Here is a 16,402-nt window from a genome sequence, read left to right on the forward strand (position 1 = left end):
TTAAGTCAAATAAAGTCAGAGTTTATGCTGGTCTCATGCATAAACTATGTGTTTCAGAACTCACAGTAAAGCAAAACAAGCATTCAAACACACAAAATAAGAGGAACTTCAACTTTAATTCTAAACCCCTTGTGCAAAAGATTGGACCTGACAGTGAAATGAAGTTCCTTAATCCAAATCGTTTAGATACCAAGAGGTTTCTGAATTTTGCACTTTGAGCAGGGACTGAAAATAAATAAATCCCCCTGAACTGAACTGTACTCATTCATTAGACACAGCTACACCCGCACTACCGCATCCTCCCGCACGATGGCGCTAGAATCAAAAGACACAACTCTGAATTGGGGGGTCTCCAGCTCTGTCTGTCACATGGAAGCACAGTAGCTGAACCGAGGGGATGCGAGTACAGATGGAAGGGGCTTGAGGGACCGTGGAGGAGAAAACCTGGGGATCATACTGGAGATACAGCATCAGCATCAGCATCAGCATCATCAGCATCACAGGCGGGTTAGACACTCTCCAGCCTCCCTCCTGGCTGGGGAGCAGAAAGGCGCACGGACAGGGCGCAGAAAGCGGGTCAGCGGGCTCTCCTATAGGATGTCACATGCAATAATGCTGCATTCCTGTTTTCTCCGAAGCCCGAGGAAGCCAAGTTATCAACCTTGATTGATTATGCTGGCGGGGGAGCGCCTGGTCCGAGGGGAAGCAGACACTGAAGGAAGCGACCGGGGCTGACGCTGCGCCTCCCCAAAGACACCTCCGAGCTGAGTGAGTACAGGGATGCTATAGCGCAATGTGGCTGTGTGACAGGCTGGGGAGGGGGGGAGATGGGAGGGGAGGGACGGGGGGTGCATTCATATGTGCCTATAGATTCAGCTCGATAAGCTGCACACGCAGTTGGTACACAGCATCCTTTATTCATCCAGGAGATGTGACCCAATGCTTTGCCTGTTTTTCTTTCTTTTCTTTCTTCTCTTTCTTTCTTTGTGTCCGCCCTGCATGCCTCTTCATCTCGGTCTGGTCATGCACTGAACACAGACACGTGTGCACCCACCTCAGCCCCCTTGCTGCATTGTCGTTTTTTTTTTGTGTGTGATTTAAAACCCCCCAAAATGAACGGATTCATCAGAGAACCTGATTGTGATTTGATGAGAGGAAGGCGCAGGAAGCCTCCAGTCATGTCCCCCCCCCTTGTTTGAGATCCCTGCTGACTGTGAAGCATAAAGATAATTAACGTCAGACCTTCCGTTCACATTTGCAGCCCCCCCTCCCCCTCCATCCTTACTCATAAATAGGGGGGACTGGCTTTGTCGTGTAAGTTGCCAGCTGACCTCGGGGACACACCACCCTTTACCATCCTTTACTTTGATCTCATAATGAAAAGGAAACATTTTTGATGATTAGAGAAGAAGAAAAGGAGGAGGAGGAGAGAGAGAGAGAGAGAAACATCTGGCAGGCTTAATGAAACAATGATAAAAACACACTGCATCAGCCTGAAAATGTTTCTGTGACCGCCCATAGCCTCCACCTGCACGGACCCCCCCCCCCACACACACACTTTACATCCTGCATGGTTTTTCTCCTCTGGGAGCTTCGTTTTGAGTCGTGGTTTGAAACCTGTTGTCACCGCAGTTTGAGGTGTCAGAGCCCAGAGGCGCGGCGAGCAGAACCGTCACCCTGCGTGATGGATGGATGCTGAGTGGGTGCCATCATGAGCCACATACACACACACACACACACACACACACACACACACACACACACACACACACACACACACACACACACACACACACACACACACACACACACACATGCCTTCATGGAGGATTTTTACTAAATATATGCGCACAGTGTAACAGACGAGATGAGGATGATTTCCCTTTTTTTTAACTTCCAGCATCTGTTTCAAAGCTGCTGGAAAGGATGTGAATCATGTGATCACAATAAATGATTCTTTATTTTTTCTGTTATAACGTCAGACGGTGTTTGTATCAGAGGCAGCGTTGCGCAGATAAAGACAGAGAGCCTCAGCTTTCTTCCTCACAGGGGCATGGTTAATCGTTGTTACAAGCAAACATTTGACCTAATTCACATTCTCACACAATAGCAGCCCCCCCCCCCTCTCTCTCTCTCTCTCTCTCTCTTTCACACACACACACACACACACACACACACACACACACACACACACACACACACACACACACACACACACACACACACACACACACACTGCTGTTATTTGTGTCACACAGAGGGTGAGGTTTTTTGCTCCACATGAACTCCCAGGTGGTTTATCAAAACCTGAGCAGATTCGACAGAGAGGCCACTGCTGGCTGAGCTTAAAAGAAGCTCTGATGTTATTAATAATCAACACACATGATAATGTAGTGCATGTTCCTAGAAAATGTAGAAACCTATTGGTATTTATTGTTTATTGCAACACTGTAGCACTCTAAATATGCTCCTGAAAAAGCATTTAATTAAGGATTAAGACAGAATTCCTGGTTGACTTTTGTGCTGTGAGCCGAACCCTGAAGATTACTTTTATTGTATAAGAGAGTTTGAGTATTTGTTAAAAAAATGATGTGTAATTGTTTTGGTAAAATGCCCCTTAAACATAGATTGATTTGTTAAATGTGTCAGCCACCCTGTTTCCTTAAAAATACATTTAATTGTTGATCGAAGACAACAGGTGATATGTTTATTCATTCAGACTACAACTAACAATTATTTTCTCCGTTAATCAATTAACAGTGTTTAATAGTCTATAATACATCAGAGGACAGTGAAAAATCTCCATCACGTTTCCCAGAGACCAAGGCGATGTCTTCAAAACAGTTCAAAATCCAGAGAGAACTAATATATTATAGTGCAAGACACAAAAATGCAGCAAATTCTAACATTTGAGAAGCAGGAAACATCAAATAGAATCATGATTCAACTAGTCGATCCAAAGAAAATTAATTGGCAGCTATTTTGATAATTGATTAATAGTTAAATGCATGCATTCTCTGGTTACCCCATCTTCTCAAATGTAAGGATTTTTGCTTTTCTGTGCTTTATATCAATACAAACTGAATATATTTGGGGTTTGGACTGTTGTTAAGAAGATGTCTGATTGAGCTCTGAAAACTATGGCATTCATCAATTAATTATGAAGATAAGCAACAGATTAATCAAAGGGGAAAGTTAGCTGCAGTCATGCCCCAGTCTAGCTGGAAAAATGACTTAAACAATGAATTAATCATCAAAATAGATTCAGTTGACTTCTCGTTGCAGCTCTATAGTCGTTCACTTTGTACTTGTTGTGACTCAAACTTTCATCTCTTTATTTATTCACCTTTACCCAACAAAATGCCTTCTGTACAGGAGTCTGCAATGTTGCAGCGCCATGTTTTATACAGAAGCCCAGAACCGACAATCTGGAAGCTCACTGATAGCTGCCACCAAATCCTACATACTGCACCTTTAAGTGTTTAGTCAAGCATCAGAAAAATGATCCCCACATATTGATTATCAATTAACATAACACATTTGTTATGTTACTGTCATTTTTGCTGTAAAAAAGATGACATTTTCAAGTTCCAGCTTCTCATTTGTGAATGTGTGCTGCTTTTCTTTGTCTTATGACGTAAATATTTTATTACACTGAGACGGAAATGGTCATTTTTCACTGGTCTCTTGTTTTTACAGACCAAATGATTGATTAAGATATAATAATAGTAACAACTTGTCTCTCGTTTTTCTCATCACTTAAGATAAGAGAATACATGGAATGAATAGAAATCTGTGTGTATTTATATTGTATTTTGCTTAATTGACTATAAAATGAATATGATTTAGGAAACCAGATATTAATGATCAATGATGCTCCAGTTTTCTCGCCACATATGGCCCCTCTCTCCTTTCTGGTCTGTGAAAACTGTCAGGGCAACACCTGGCAAATCTGCACCTGCAGGTATTCGCTGGTAGTTTGTAATGAGCATACTGAGCGCCACAGGCTGGAGGGGAGGGGGCTGTGTGTGACGGTGAGGGGGCTTTGTTTAGCAGAAGAAATCAGCCAAGGGAGGGCCGTTTTCTTGCTCCTGCTCTGAGCGCTATGTCCAATTGGTTGGCTCGTGTGAAGCAGCTCTAGGGCCAGAGATTACACTGCAGTGCTGAGGCGTCACTCCGGTTGATCACCGCAGGCGGAGGCAGGGGGGATGGAGGGAGAGAGGAGAATGGGTGGGGAAGGTGTGGACACATTCAATGACATAGGGAAGAGTAAGGAAGGCCGGGGAACCTAGTTAGGAAATGTGACAGCCTCCTCTCATCATCTGCTTTCAGCGTCTTCAAACACCTGCCACAGGACTCCCACATGTTCCTCCCCTCCTCTCTCTCCTTTCTTTTCCTCCACACCTACACCTTTCCCCTTTCTTCTCCCTCATTACCCTCTCCATCTCTACTCCTCGGCTCTGTTGTCAAATCAGCACAGATATAATTACTCTGACATTGTTGCAACTGCAAATTAAATGATCATTGTCTTGCAGGTGCATGTGGTTCTTTAAATCCAACATCATATTTCAGACTGCTACAAGAAGTGTTCTGTTGAAGGTGAAGCACTGGTGGATGAATTGGAGCGTTTAAATAGGTCTGTGAAATCTTTGATATGTTTGCTGGCTGCTGTTAAAATACCAAAAATAGTTCAGCAGAGATGCTGGGAAAAAAATGTTCGCTGCTATAATCGCTTTCTTACGACATGCTCAAAGAAGTAAGGCCTAATTATGTTGGACATCCAGCGTTGGAAAATATGACTTAGATCATATTAATAGCCAAGTAACGTGGGGTTCATTTGAATCAGGAAACAAAGCATTTGTTTCTGGTCAGGGCGCCCTTGAACTTACAAAGCAAACTACACGCAGCGTGCAAATAACCACAAAGAAGTCCGTGTTTGAAATGTGGTGCAAATTGGATTTCATGCTGTGAACAGTTGGGTTCGTGGCTGGATCTCCTCAAAGTAATGCAAATTACCCCAAGGTCTGCAAAACTTCCACCGAGCAGAGCCTTCTGTCCTGTCTCAGCTGATATCTACAGTCAAATAATACTTCCATAGAAAATAAGAAACATTCACACAAGAAAAAAAGAGTAAATTCCACATGGACAAAACTTCAACACTGAAATAGAGACAGCGCAGATCATTGCATTCCAACAGCAGGGAATTCCCTGCGCTGACCACTATTATTACTGCTAAAAGACCCCCCAGGGACCCAAAGTGTCAGGGGTCCCCCTGGCCTTCACCTACAAAATGTCACTCAAAGGAAGCTTCTCAAGTCTTCTTTGCATCGATCCCATCAGGGACGCATGGAGAGATGCAGCAGAAGCAGAAGTGAGGGAAACATGGATGCATTTTAAGAGACTTGGGATTATCTTGAAGAGACTCAAAATAACCACAAAAGACTACAAAGAGACATAAAAAGATTACAAATAAATGCCAAATGACTACAAAAAGGGGCAAAACAACCACAGACTAAAGATATCTACAAAAAGACACAAAGAGGCACAAAGTCTGTTTGTCTGCACAGACATCGACATGGCCCTCCAACCAGGTGGGAATGGGTGTGGCATAAAATCACCAGACCTTGCTGGACTCAAGGAATATTTGGATATAATAAAAGTGTGCAACAATCTGACTGATTAGTATAATTTTAGTGTTATTTTAGTGGGTGAGTCTACCTGGGATTAGTTACTAAAGACTGAGTTTTGAAGCTTTGAGTTTGGCATTTTGACAATCGCCATCTAGATTTTTTGCAACCAGGATTGACAATGTTTACTGACGTAATAAATTAAGTAAGAAGAAGGGTCATTTTCTCCTTGACTTCTATACAATCATTTTTTGCAACCAGAGGAGTCGCCCCCTGATGGCCATTCAAAAGAATGCAGGTTTAAGTCACCCCCGGCTTCACTTTTCAGACCTGGAAGTTGCTGCCTGGTTAAGACTCACTTAAAACTGATGTTAGAATTGAACTCAAAGCCGTTATATTGACATCACAAGATAATTTATCACAAAAAAATGACGAGATCACAGGACAAGTATGGAGTATCTGGTTCATTTGATCGCACCTGTTTTCAGTCTTCAAGATCCGGACTGTTGGGGAGGATCCATAACTGAACATTAAGTCGAGGCATAAATGTGAAATTCATGCCTCAGCATACTTATTACTACATACTATTTATTTGCGTGCTGGAGTTGCACTTCTGATCTCTGATAAAAACGTCTAAGTTTTAAGAGGAAACAACATTTTGTTTTCTCATGCTAATGAGTTGATTATATCGTTACCTCGAGAAAACTTCATAATTAACTTGTGATCTCGAGATAACGGCATTAAATAAATTGTAGTAACGGTCATTTTCGGCTTCCAAACAAAGCACTGCTGTATTCAAGTTCAGCTTCACAGAGCTGCTATAATGGCTGGAGATTTTAAGTGAGAGTAGGATACGTGCCACATTTTGCGGAGATAGAGAATTTAAAAAAAATGGCTGTTTGTGAAAATTAAAAACATTGAAAAATAGTGCTACATTTGGTCAGATGTGTGCCAGACTGAGCAGGCGAATCTGTTGGGCATAGAGCACATGCGACCAGTCTTGGCGAGAAGTGCAGAATATATTGGCGAGACAGACAGAAGAAATTTACTGTTGTGAAAGATGGTGCACAAAACATACTGCAGGCATGAATCCTTCTGAAAAGACATCTTTTCTTTTTAAATAATCAGTGTCTTCCATAATATTGTTTTTTTAACATATGAATGTCCCCATTCGGGTGACAGAAAATGGACTATAGCAAAAGTTGTTTTTTGCTCACTGGCCTGTGTGCGACCTAAATCAGCAGACCCATCTGCATTCACGGAATACATGGATGATACATAAACGTTTAAAACAATCTGGGTGATTCATATCATTTTTGGGCAGTTTTATTGAGTAATATGTATCTGGGATAAAACATATTGAACACCAAATTAAGTTTAACCAAATGACAAGGTCATGAACACGATTAAAGTGAAGAGGAGGCAAGAACAGAGAAGATTCATGCTTGGGTTGCTTGAATCCTTATTAGGCCTCACAACATTTACAGATCTCTACTGCAGTGCTCAAGCTAAATTATCTGAGCTGCAATTAAAACATCACCAATGTTGAGGTGTCCAACGCTTTGGCAAACCTTCAGAGAGGAGACACGTTGCACACCAGACTACAGACAAATTGTGAAAGTCATTTGAACTTAAAAAATTTAAATTCTGTCTGGAAGGAAAGGATCCACGACTAAAACACACTGTTCAATGCATCAGATTTGATCGTCAGCAAGAAGGATTGAGGAAAAGTTTGTCTTAAAGCACGAGATCCATCACGAAGCATTTTGTTTGGAGGAACAGTCATAAGCTGAATAAATACACAAGAGACATTTGGACAGACATATACAGACAGTTAAGTATCATCATCCCAACAACAACAAGACTATGGACAAAACCAGGCAGTATGTTTCCTGCAGTCTGTCGCTCAGTCTTGTTATTGCTGATGGACAAGAGACAAATAAACAGACAGTCACAGTAGACAGATGGCATGATTTGACAGAGATTAGGACAGGCTTGTTGATTGGTCTTTTTGCTTGGGCACCACGGTTTTTTTAATGTTTATTTGAAACATTTTACACTGCCAAATGTGAAATTGTCTGGCAAGCGGTAAGGAGAAGCAAGAAATATGTTTCTGTCTGCTCCTTCTGCTTTCATATTCGTCTCCTTCAGTGTTTCAGATTACTCTGCCTGCTGGCATGTTCAGCTTTGGATGTTACTCATCGCACCTTCTCAATATGTATTTTGTTCTTGTTTGATAGCAAATATGCATTTACACATGTGCATTGCAGCAGCTGCCTGATAAACAGATCATCACTCTGTGTTCTGATTTATTTTCTGATTTATTTTCTGGTTTATTCTAAGTATTAGTTGTAGAATTGTTGGATTACTTTAAGTTCTAGTTCACTTTCATGCTATGCAGACCCAGATACCTGCAAATCTGTGTTGGTGAGCAGGTAACCGGTTGATGTCTATGTAAGTGTGACACAAAATCTCAGTAATCCCTCAAACAAGGTAATTCGGGAACACTTCCCGGAGGCGTAATGTCTGTTCACTTCACTGCTGGACAGGAATTCTCACTTTTCCTCTTCACAAACTGCTGCTTCCCTTCACTGGGAATATGTTTCTTCTGGTTCCGCTGCTTTCTTAACCTACTTAAAGGTTTTGTGAGGGTTATATCATTTCTGTAATTAAGCACCGCTCTGTGCCTTCTCGCTGCAGATCCCAGTGATCCCCGTGGCACTTCCCTGCGTGGATGAGTTGTAAGGTTGTGAGTGTGAGTGTGTGTGAGAGCAAGTGAGCGTCAGCGCTCCCACATGGCCTCCATGCAGGACGGGCTGAACTTCACGGCTCCTCCCTACGGCAAGGTCCTGCTGCTGGGTGCTATCGCTGCTGCCTCAGCCTTCGTTGTCACGATCCTAATTGTGGTGCTCTGCGTGGGCTGCCAGAGGTGAGGCGCTGTGCACGCACACACACGCACACACGCACCCACGGACACACACATGTGCTCATTTACACATGCACGCGCCAGTGGTGGGAGATTTCCTCAGATACTTTACTGAAGCAAAAAGTACCAATACAACAAAGTGAAAATACTCCATTACAAGCATGCATTGGAAATCTTACTGAAGTAAAAGTAAATAAGTACTATCAGCTAAATGTACTCAAAGTAAAGGTACTGCAGTAAAATGTCCCCTGTGATTAGTAGTGGAAGAAGTATTCAGATATTTTTACTTCAGTGAAAGTATCAATACCACAGATTTAAATTACCCGGTTACAAGTAAAACTCCTGATGTCAAAATCTACATTTCATTTATGCATTCATCACATCACTTTATTGTTGCAGCTGGTTAAGGGGCTGATAACTACTTAACATGTACTGTTGGGAAGTACAACCTATAATAATACATCATAAGTTATTAGTTGAAATATATCTGTATCTAAAATCTGAGTTTGCAAAGTAACTTAAGCTGGCCAAAAAATTGTAGTTGAGTAAATAGTATAGAATTTACCCCTAAAATGTAGTGGAGTAGAGGGATAAAATAGAAATACTCAACATAAGTATGAGTAGTTTTTACGAAAAAAATTGTACTTAAGTGCAGTACTTATAAACCAAAACTGGCTAACACATTTGCAAATATTCCCATAAGGTCTTTATCTCAAAGACGCACACACACACACACACATGCACATAAGATGACTCAGACGAATACGGACAGTGACTCAAACTCTGCGCACACACACACACACACACACACACACACACACACACACACACACACACACACACACACACACACACACACACACACACACACACACACACACACACACACACACACACACACACACACACACACACACACACACACACACACACACACACACAGAAGTGCATCACTGTACTAAGTGTCAACCTGTGTGACAGAGCGGTTGTGTTTTCCACAGGAAGGGGAAGACACACAATGTTCCCGGTGAGGGTGGAAAGCACCGTCTCATGGACATGGTAGGTATCAGACAACGAGCTCCTCCATGCTTTGTTTGTGTAGCAGCAGATGAAGCTGAAGCAACTCAATTCACCAGAGAACAACATCATTCAGAGAACACCTCTTCAGTCTTAATTAGTTTTTAACTGGACCTCTCTCTGTGTGTCTCTGTGTGTGTGTGTGTTGTCAGGGTATACTCAGACAGTCCAAGCTGCGGTCCATCAGTAAATCAGACACTGAGATGAACAAGATGAACTGCAACGGCAAAAGTGAGTACACCTTTCGAATATAAATCCTGAGCTGTGCTCTGAGCTGAAACTGACTGTCGTCTTGTGAAAACTTTGTATCTCCTTAAACACTGTTCTTGTTTTAGCTGCTTGACGAAGCACCTTTGGCATCATCAAAGGAGGTTTTAGAAGAATCGAAGTTGAAAGTTGTTCTCAAACACATGAGCGTGCAGTACTCAAACCCTTTACTTAGTACTAAGTAAAAGTACTGCACCATAGTATAAAAATACTACAAGTAAAAAAACCTGAATTCAAAGTGAAGTATTATCAGCTACATGCAATTACAATATCAGAAGTAAAAGTGTTAATTATGCAGATTTTCTGTCTTTATCACTAACAAATATTAATAATATAAGTTGTTTTAATGTTGTAGTTCAATGTGCAGCCAATTTGTATACTGCTGTATATATTAGTAAAGTATTGCATCATATTATAAAAGCATGATTTGTTGAATGTTAAAAGTAAGAAGTAGTCAAATAAACGTAGTGGTGTACTGGAGTAAAAAGTACAATATTTCCCTCTTAAATGGTTTAGGGAAGAAGTATAAAGTAACATCATATACAAGTACCTCGAAAAAGGTTCTTCGTGAATTTTACTTATATTCCACTACTGCAAGCATGCACCTTTCATTTAAAAATCACAAACAGTTGAGATGCAAGGTTTTCACCCAATAAAATCAATGTATTCCATGAAATGGTGACAACTGATAATCAACAAGTAAATACAGCAGCAGATGAATACTATAAATATGTGTGATTGTAACATATTCTGATTTGTCTCATCCTCATTAATGATTGCCAGGCTTCCACAAAAAACATTACAAACCCCGAATAATGCAAAAAAACATTCAGGTAAATGTTTGACATTTGCATCATGTAAACGCTCACTGTCCTCCGCGCCCTCCGTCTCTGATCTGGCCCTAAATTCATGCAAAACCCTTCCGCAAATCAACCTGAAAACAGAATTCACATTACAACAACAACTCCATTTCCACTGGACTGTTCAAATCTTGATTTATAAACATGCATCTCTCTCTCAAAGACGGAAATCAGAGAGCCAAGACGAGTCCTGGAGCTCCGTGGCTGACAGTCAACGGGGAGCTGTGTTTTTGTGGGCACTGTGACAGAAGCCTCACAGGGTTTGAAGACACATAAGCATATGTCCTGCTTCATACTCGTCCTGCTTCCACTGCAGTGGAATGAAGTCAATTTGGACATGTTTTCTCAAACAGCAACTCCCAGTTTACTGTCAGCTCCAGATTTTTCTCTTTCTACCTGCGAGAGATTCATTCATGTTCACAAATGTTTGTCCAGTTCATCGAGAGTAGGCGTATGTGAGTTCTGTTTTATGGTGGGCATCGGCCTGAATGTGCCTTTCAGAGGCCTCTCTAAAAGAAAAAGGTCCAGCCAGCATGGCGTTCCGACCCGCAGGTCTAACTCTGACCTTCGTTCTCAAGGCAGGCAGCTTCCCCAGATCCCCTCTGGGACTGGAGAGGAAGGGGAGCACACTTACTCTGAAGTGGGCCGAAGCTCCTCCACCACACGTACTGACGATGCCCTGTACGCCATGGTAGGCAGGGCCGGGCAGACGGACACCCCGGCCCCTCCAGCCGTCCCCGCCAACACCCCGGCGCCCCCGGACCCGGACGGTGATGTGGAAGGAGGGCTGCCAGAAGGAGAGTCCGAGGTCATGTCCCCCCCTCATCCTCCGGAGACGGCCGAGTACGCCTGCGTCAGGAAGCTGAGGAAGGCGGACAAGGCCCCCCAAAAGAGGGACAGCGGGACGGATATGGGGGAGCCGCCGGTGCCGCCTCCACGACACGCCCCGCCATCGCATCCCGCCCCTCCTCCACCACACCCGCACAGCACCAAGTTGCCCCGTAGAAACGTGGATGCCTTCAATGTCCCAGCATTCCCAAAGGTTGGTGTTCTTTTTTAATCCAATTATTTAAAAATTGTTTTCAAAACAGTTCTTGAGCTTTAACGTTCGTACATTTCATATTATGCAATAGTTTGACAGTAAAATCAAGGTGCACTTACTAAAAGCTTTTCTCCAGCGCTTTCAGCTGCATCTCATCTCCATGACAACTGGGCAAACTCCATACGCTGATGAAGACCATGAGATGCAGTTGAAAGTGGAAAAGCTAGTAAGTGAACCTTATATTAAGATTGTTAAAGTACAAAGATGTTGTTGTTGTTGTTGTTGTTGTTGTTGTTTGGGGTGAACTTGGTTTTAACATTGTGACTTTTTTATGTTTTTGGGTGTGGGGGGGTTAGGATCAGATCAGGTTTTTAGATTATCTTTTTAATGGGAGGAGATTAGAATCAAGGCAGAAAAACATGACATACGTAACCAGACTCGAAATGGTTATTCATATAAAGAGGTGAACTTTTCTCACGTAATGTCAGTGACCTTGTATTTGATGCCACTCAAAACAAAGGCAATTAGAAAAGGTGCACTCTGTATTTTGTGATTGATGGAATACAACCCACACTTGGCTAGTACACATTTAGACACTTACTGCTGCATTCAAACTCAAAAACAGGCAGCAATGTATGCAGGTGATTGTGTTGAAGTCTTTGTATTACACACTTAATGCTATCTTGCAAAAAACTAAATTAAACTCACCAAGCTGTCTGCTTTTGTAGAAGAGGCTGAAATGCGGAAAGGTAAAGCATTGTCTGTACAGGTAGTTTTGTTAGCTGTCCAAAACAATCAAAGTGAGCCAAATAACAACCAGTGATGTACAAACCCAATGGGCTGTAAGGTGTCGTCAAACACAGTTCACTAAAAATAAAAAAAACAAGCGGTGATGTATGCAGGCCACCGGCGCGAGGTACAACAGTGGGTACACTGGTATGATCCATGATCCTCCTGGCGAATCACCGTTGACAGCTTCATCTCATGATGTTGATGAGGTGAACATGATTCAGTTTTATGGGGTGAGGAGAGTGAAGAGGTGATGAGGTGATGAGGTGAGGGGGTGATGGAGTTTACACCTCAGCAGGTTTCTAGTGGTTCTCCAGAGGTCTGACTGGAGCAGCAGAGGATTACGACGTTGATGCCTTGTGCTCTGACTTCACGTTACTGATGTGGCTGTAAGGATGGAAACGCTGGTCTTGTCATTAGTATCTCGTGTTGCCATGACGTTCAGAGGCAGACATTCATTGATTGATTGAGGTGTAACGCTGGAGGGAGAAATGAGCATCAACAGTGAAGAAGGGATTTTCTTTCCAGAGCTCTGATTTTTTTTTACCAGCCACCATAAACAGGCTACAATAAGTTTCCACAACTCTCACTAACATCTAGCGAACCGATGGACAACAAAAGCAGTCTCACAGATGCAGCAGCCACCTGCTCTCCCAGATGACAAATAAATACCTACAGTCTCTACCTGCACCATTCCAGATTCAATCCAGATTAAATAATATGCAGAATACACTGAAGAACTACCAAAACAATCTACCCACTCTACTCTCTCTTCGCCTAACGAGGTAATTTGCATCAGCTGGAGTCCTGTGGCTGCATTCTCAGGTGTGCACACCATGAAAAAACGCCGCCCCCCCCAAAGTATACCTTTAAGAGAGAGTGATGAGTAGGAGTTCCCCAAAATAAAAGCACAACATCCATCCTGTAGATGTGTCTTTTGTCACCTCAGTGAGGCAGATGCTTTCAGCTCCCTCACAATGCTGCAGAGGATGTACACGTTTGTTACTGTGCCAACGCTGCAGTTTTCGCTGCACTCGGCTTCATCGTGCACGGTGTTGTGATATGTTAGCACTTCTGTGGTCCTTACTTTAGAGTCTGGGCAGTGAGCTGTGTGTGTTTGTTGAATAGTTCTTGGGGATAGTGGGGGTATTTCTGCTCTCAGGGGTGTCACCTCCCCCATATGTTCACAGCAGCAGGAGTTTCGGCAGGATCCCTGCTTTCACTGTGGAGACGACGCTTGGCGCTCCCCTCCAGGTGACAGTGGGAGAGCATTTGCTGCCCTGCGTGAGGTCAGCGAGGTCGTGCTGTCTGCTGTGACCCGAGTTCAGCAACACGCACAGTTCACAGGCTTACATGTGTACGCTGTCTGCTTGCAGGGCTGTTGGCCACTGCTTTTCTTGTGGATGATGCAACATGTTGAAATTGAGTCATCCAGAATATAAGCACATGGTTTCTCTTGTTACAAACGCCACCTTCCAAGGAAAAGCTTTTCAATACTGTATGAAATACATCCAATAGATTTCTAACGCTCACTTCTGCATGATTAAAGTGGTTAATTTGTCTTTTATGAACCCCATCAGGTCTGTTTTTAAAATATATATTTTTTTATACTCACAAATACTCATAGAAGACATGAACATGTGACAAGCTTTGCCCCAAGTGTAATTTGTGGTTCTGTTGTCAGGAAGTGATGTTTATGGGCAATGGAGAGCAGTACATCTGGAAGCCTCCAGAGGATGAGGAGATGCTCATGCACCAAAATAAAGCCCTGGGACCGTTGGGTGCTCACACAGTGGAGAATATACAACCGTCTGCTGCTGTGGTGAGAGAGGACTCTCCAGTCTGTGCATCAAACCAGTTTATTAGTTAAATCACTGTGTTGGAGCTCCCTGATCACAATGTTCCTCTTAAATTTACTATTAGTTAGCTTTAATATGAACATTTCTACACATTGTATTACAGTTTTCTTTTTCTGTATCTGCTTGACCAAGCACTTCACTCAATTATATCACAATTAAATTCATACCATACCAGTAGATTTATACATTTGTTTTTGTGAAACATAAAAAGCCAAGAGGTTGTTTTACAAACGTACATTTCATGAAGGTATCTCAAGAATCTTCAAAGAAATATTCAGTTCTCTTCAAAATAAAATAGATTGAACATAATTCAAAGATAGTAGCTGAAAATAATAAGACCTTGCTCAATTAGTTTGATGTGATCTAAAATATAAAAGTTATTTGCTATAATTATATTTTTATTTTATTATATTTTGTGTTGTAAAAAATAACAAGTAAAGAGACATGAACCTGTAAGAGTCACTGTTCGACAAACTAGTTATTTATTCATTCTTCAAAATGTGCAGCAAACTGAATATTTTAAAACGGTTTAAAAAAGGAATATGTCAATGTTTTGGGAAATATTGTTATTCAATTAACTGTTCGGATTTAGATAACATGTGTGTCCGTTGAATATTAATCAGTTTGGATTAGCATTAAGAGGTTAATTGAATAAGCGTACTTTCTCAAATGTTTTTCACTGTCCATAATCTCACTAATGTTCTGTTTGACTGCAGGTGGCTGAGATGTACTCAAAGGTGTGTAAACCAGGAAAGAAGAAGCGAGCTGTTCCCGGCTCTCCCCCAGGCAATCCTGGCTTCCGGACCTTGGGTCGCGGTGACCGGGACCGAGACCGGGACGGGGGGTTTAGTGTAGTGGTCAAACCCCAGACGTGGGCCCTTCAGGAGGGCAAAGCCATCGGAGGGCCCCTCGACGACCACTGCTACGAGTCCATCGGGACGGAGGAGTGTGACCTGTCCTATGACAACATGGAGGGTGGAGGCGCCTGGAAGAGAGAAAGGCCCCCCAACACCTGTGCCACCCTGCGGCCGAGGAGGAAGAAAGCCCAGCAGCCTTTGCAGCAGCAGCAGCCCCCTCCCCCGCCGCCCACACAGCAGACCCCCAAGTTACAGCACCTACCCGCTAAAGCCCTGCTGCTGCCGGGGGAGAACCTGTACGAGAGCATCGGCGACCTGAAGCAGGGCTCCGCCACCTCCAGCACCACCACCATCTTCACCTTCAACGACGGCATGGAGATGTATGTGACGGGGCTCTGAGGCGGCGGCTGCGCTGTGACCCCTAACCTTCCGACACAAGGAGCTGAGCTAACGCCACGAGGAGAGATGGCTGAGCCCCTGTCATGCTCACCCACACATACTGTTTACATTCAAGTCATAACATCGGGCCTCTCACAGGCTCATCAGGCCTTGGGGCAAAAATGTTAATCTGTTATGACCCGGGCTGAACACAAAGTCCGATCTATAAACCTTAAAATGAATCCAAAGGTAGTGAATATTAAATGAGCACAAGACCATTGCAGAGCAATCTGTAGGTAACCGTAGCACTTCTATTTTAATGATATAAATGTGCAAAGCACAACAAAGTAAAAAGCCTAAATTCTTCCTCTATTCTAGCGGGTAAAATAAGTCCAAGCAGGACTCCTATAGGGGGACACGGGACTGCATTGTGTGAAGTATTTTGGTAGCACTTATCATGAACAGGCCTTCCCTGTAGTTGGTCAAGATGTGATTCAGGACGGTATTTAAATGATATAAAGGAATGAATTACTAATCAAAATACTTGAAAGCTCAGGGACCAAGAGAAATTATGAGAGTATTATAACAAAAAATTGCACACATTTTGCATTCCTCCTAAAAGCTTCGACTAATTTAGACCATCATCGTGTTTAAAAAACCGACCAGATGATTCACTCCGTCACATTTTGTTTCATCCCACATGGACTGAACACTGTCTCC

General features: G+C 42.8%; 1 protein-coding gene across 1 annotated transcript; it reads left to right on the forward strand.

The window, feature by feature from the left end:
• Positions 1-8,422: 8,422 nt before the first annotated feature.
• si:dkey-70p6.1 (uncharacterized protein LOC570575 homolog) lies at positions 8,423-15,730 on the forward strand. Its single transcript, XM_054610031.1, has 6 exons — positions 8,423-8,556; positions 9,555-9,612; positions 9,783-9,816; positions 11,261-11,799; positions 14,273-14,410; positions 15,164-15,730. Exons 1-6 carry the CDS (start codon positions 8,423-8,425, stop codon positions 15,701-15,703), a joined length of 1,443 nt encoding a protein of 480 aa, XP_054466006.1. The 3' UTR covers positions 15,704-15,730.
• The last annotated feature ends 672 nt before the right edge of the window (positions 15,731-16,402 follow it).

This window comes from Anoplopoma fimbria, chromosome 12, assembly GCF_027596085.1.
Source record: "Anoplopoma fimbria isolate UVic2021 breed Golden Eagle Sablefish chromosome 12, Afim_UVic_2022, whole genome shotgun sequence".
In the NCBI taxonomy this organism is placed as follows: Eukaryota; Metazoa; Chordata; class Actinopteri; order Perciformes; family Anoplopomatidae; genus Anoplopoma; species Anoplopoma fimbria.

Coding starts and splice junctions, on each gene's coding strand:
- si:dkey-70p6.1 (XM_054610031.1), top strand. CDS start 8,423: ATGGCCTCCATGCAGGACGGGCTGAACTTCACGGCTCCTCCCTACGGC. Junction 9,613..9,782: donor AGCACCGTCTCATGGACATG/GTAGGTATCAGA, acceptor GTGTGTTGTCAG/GGTATACTCAGACAGTCCAA. Junction 9,817..11,260: donor GTCCAAGCTGCGGTCCATCA/GTAAATCAGACA, acceptor TGCCTTTCAGAG/GCCTCTCTAAAAGAAAAAGG.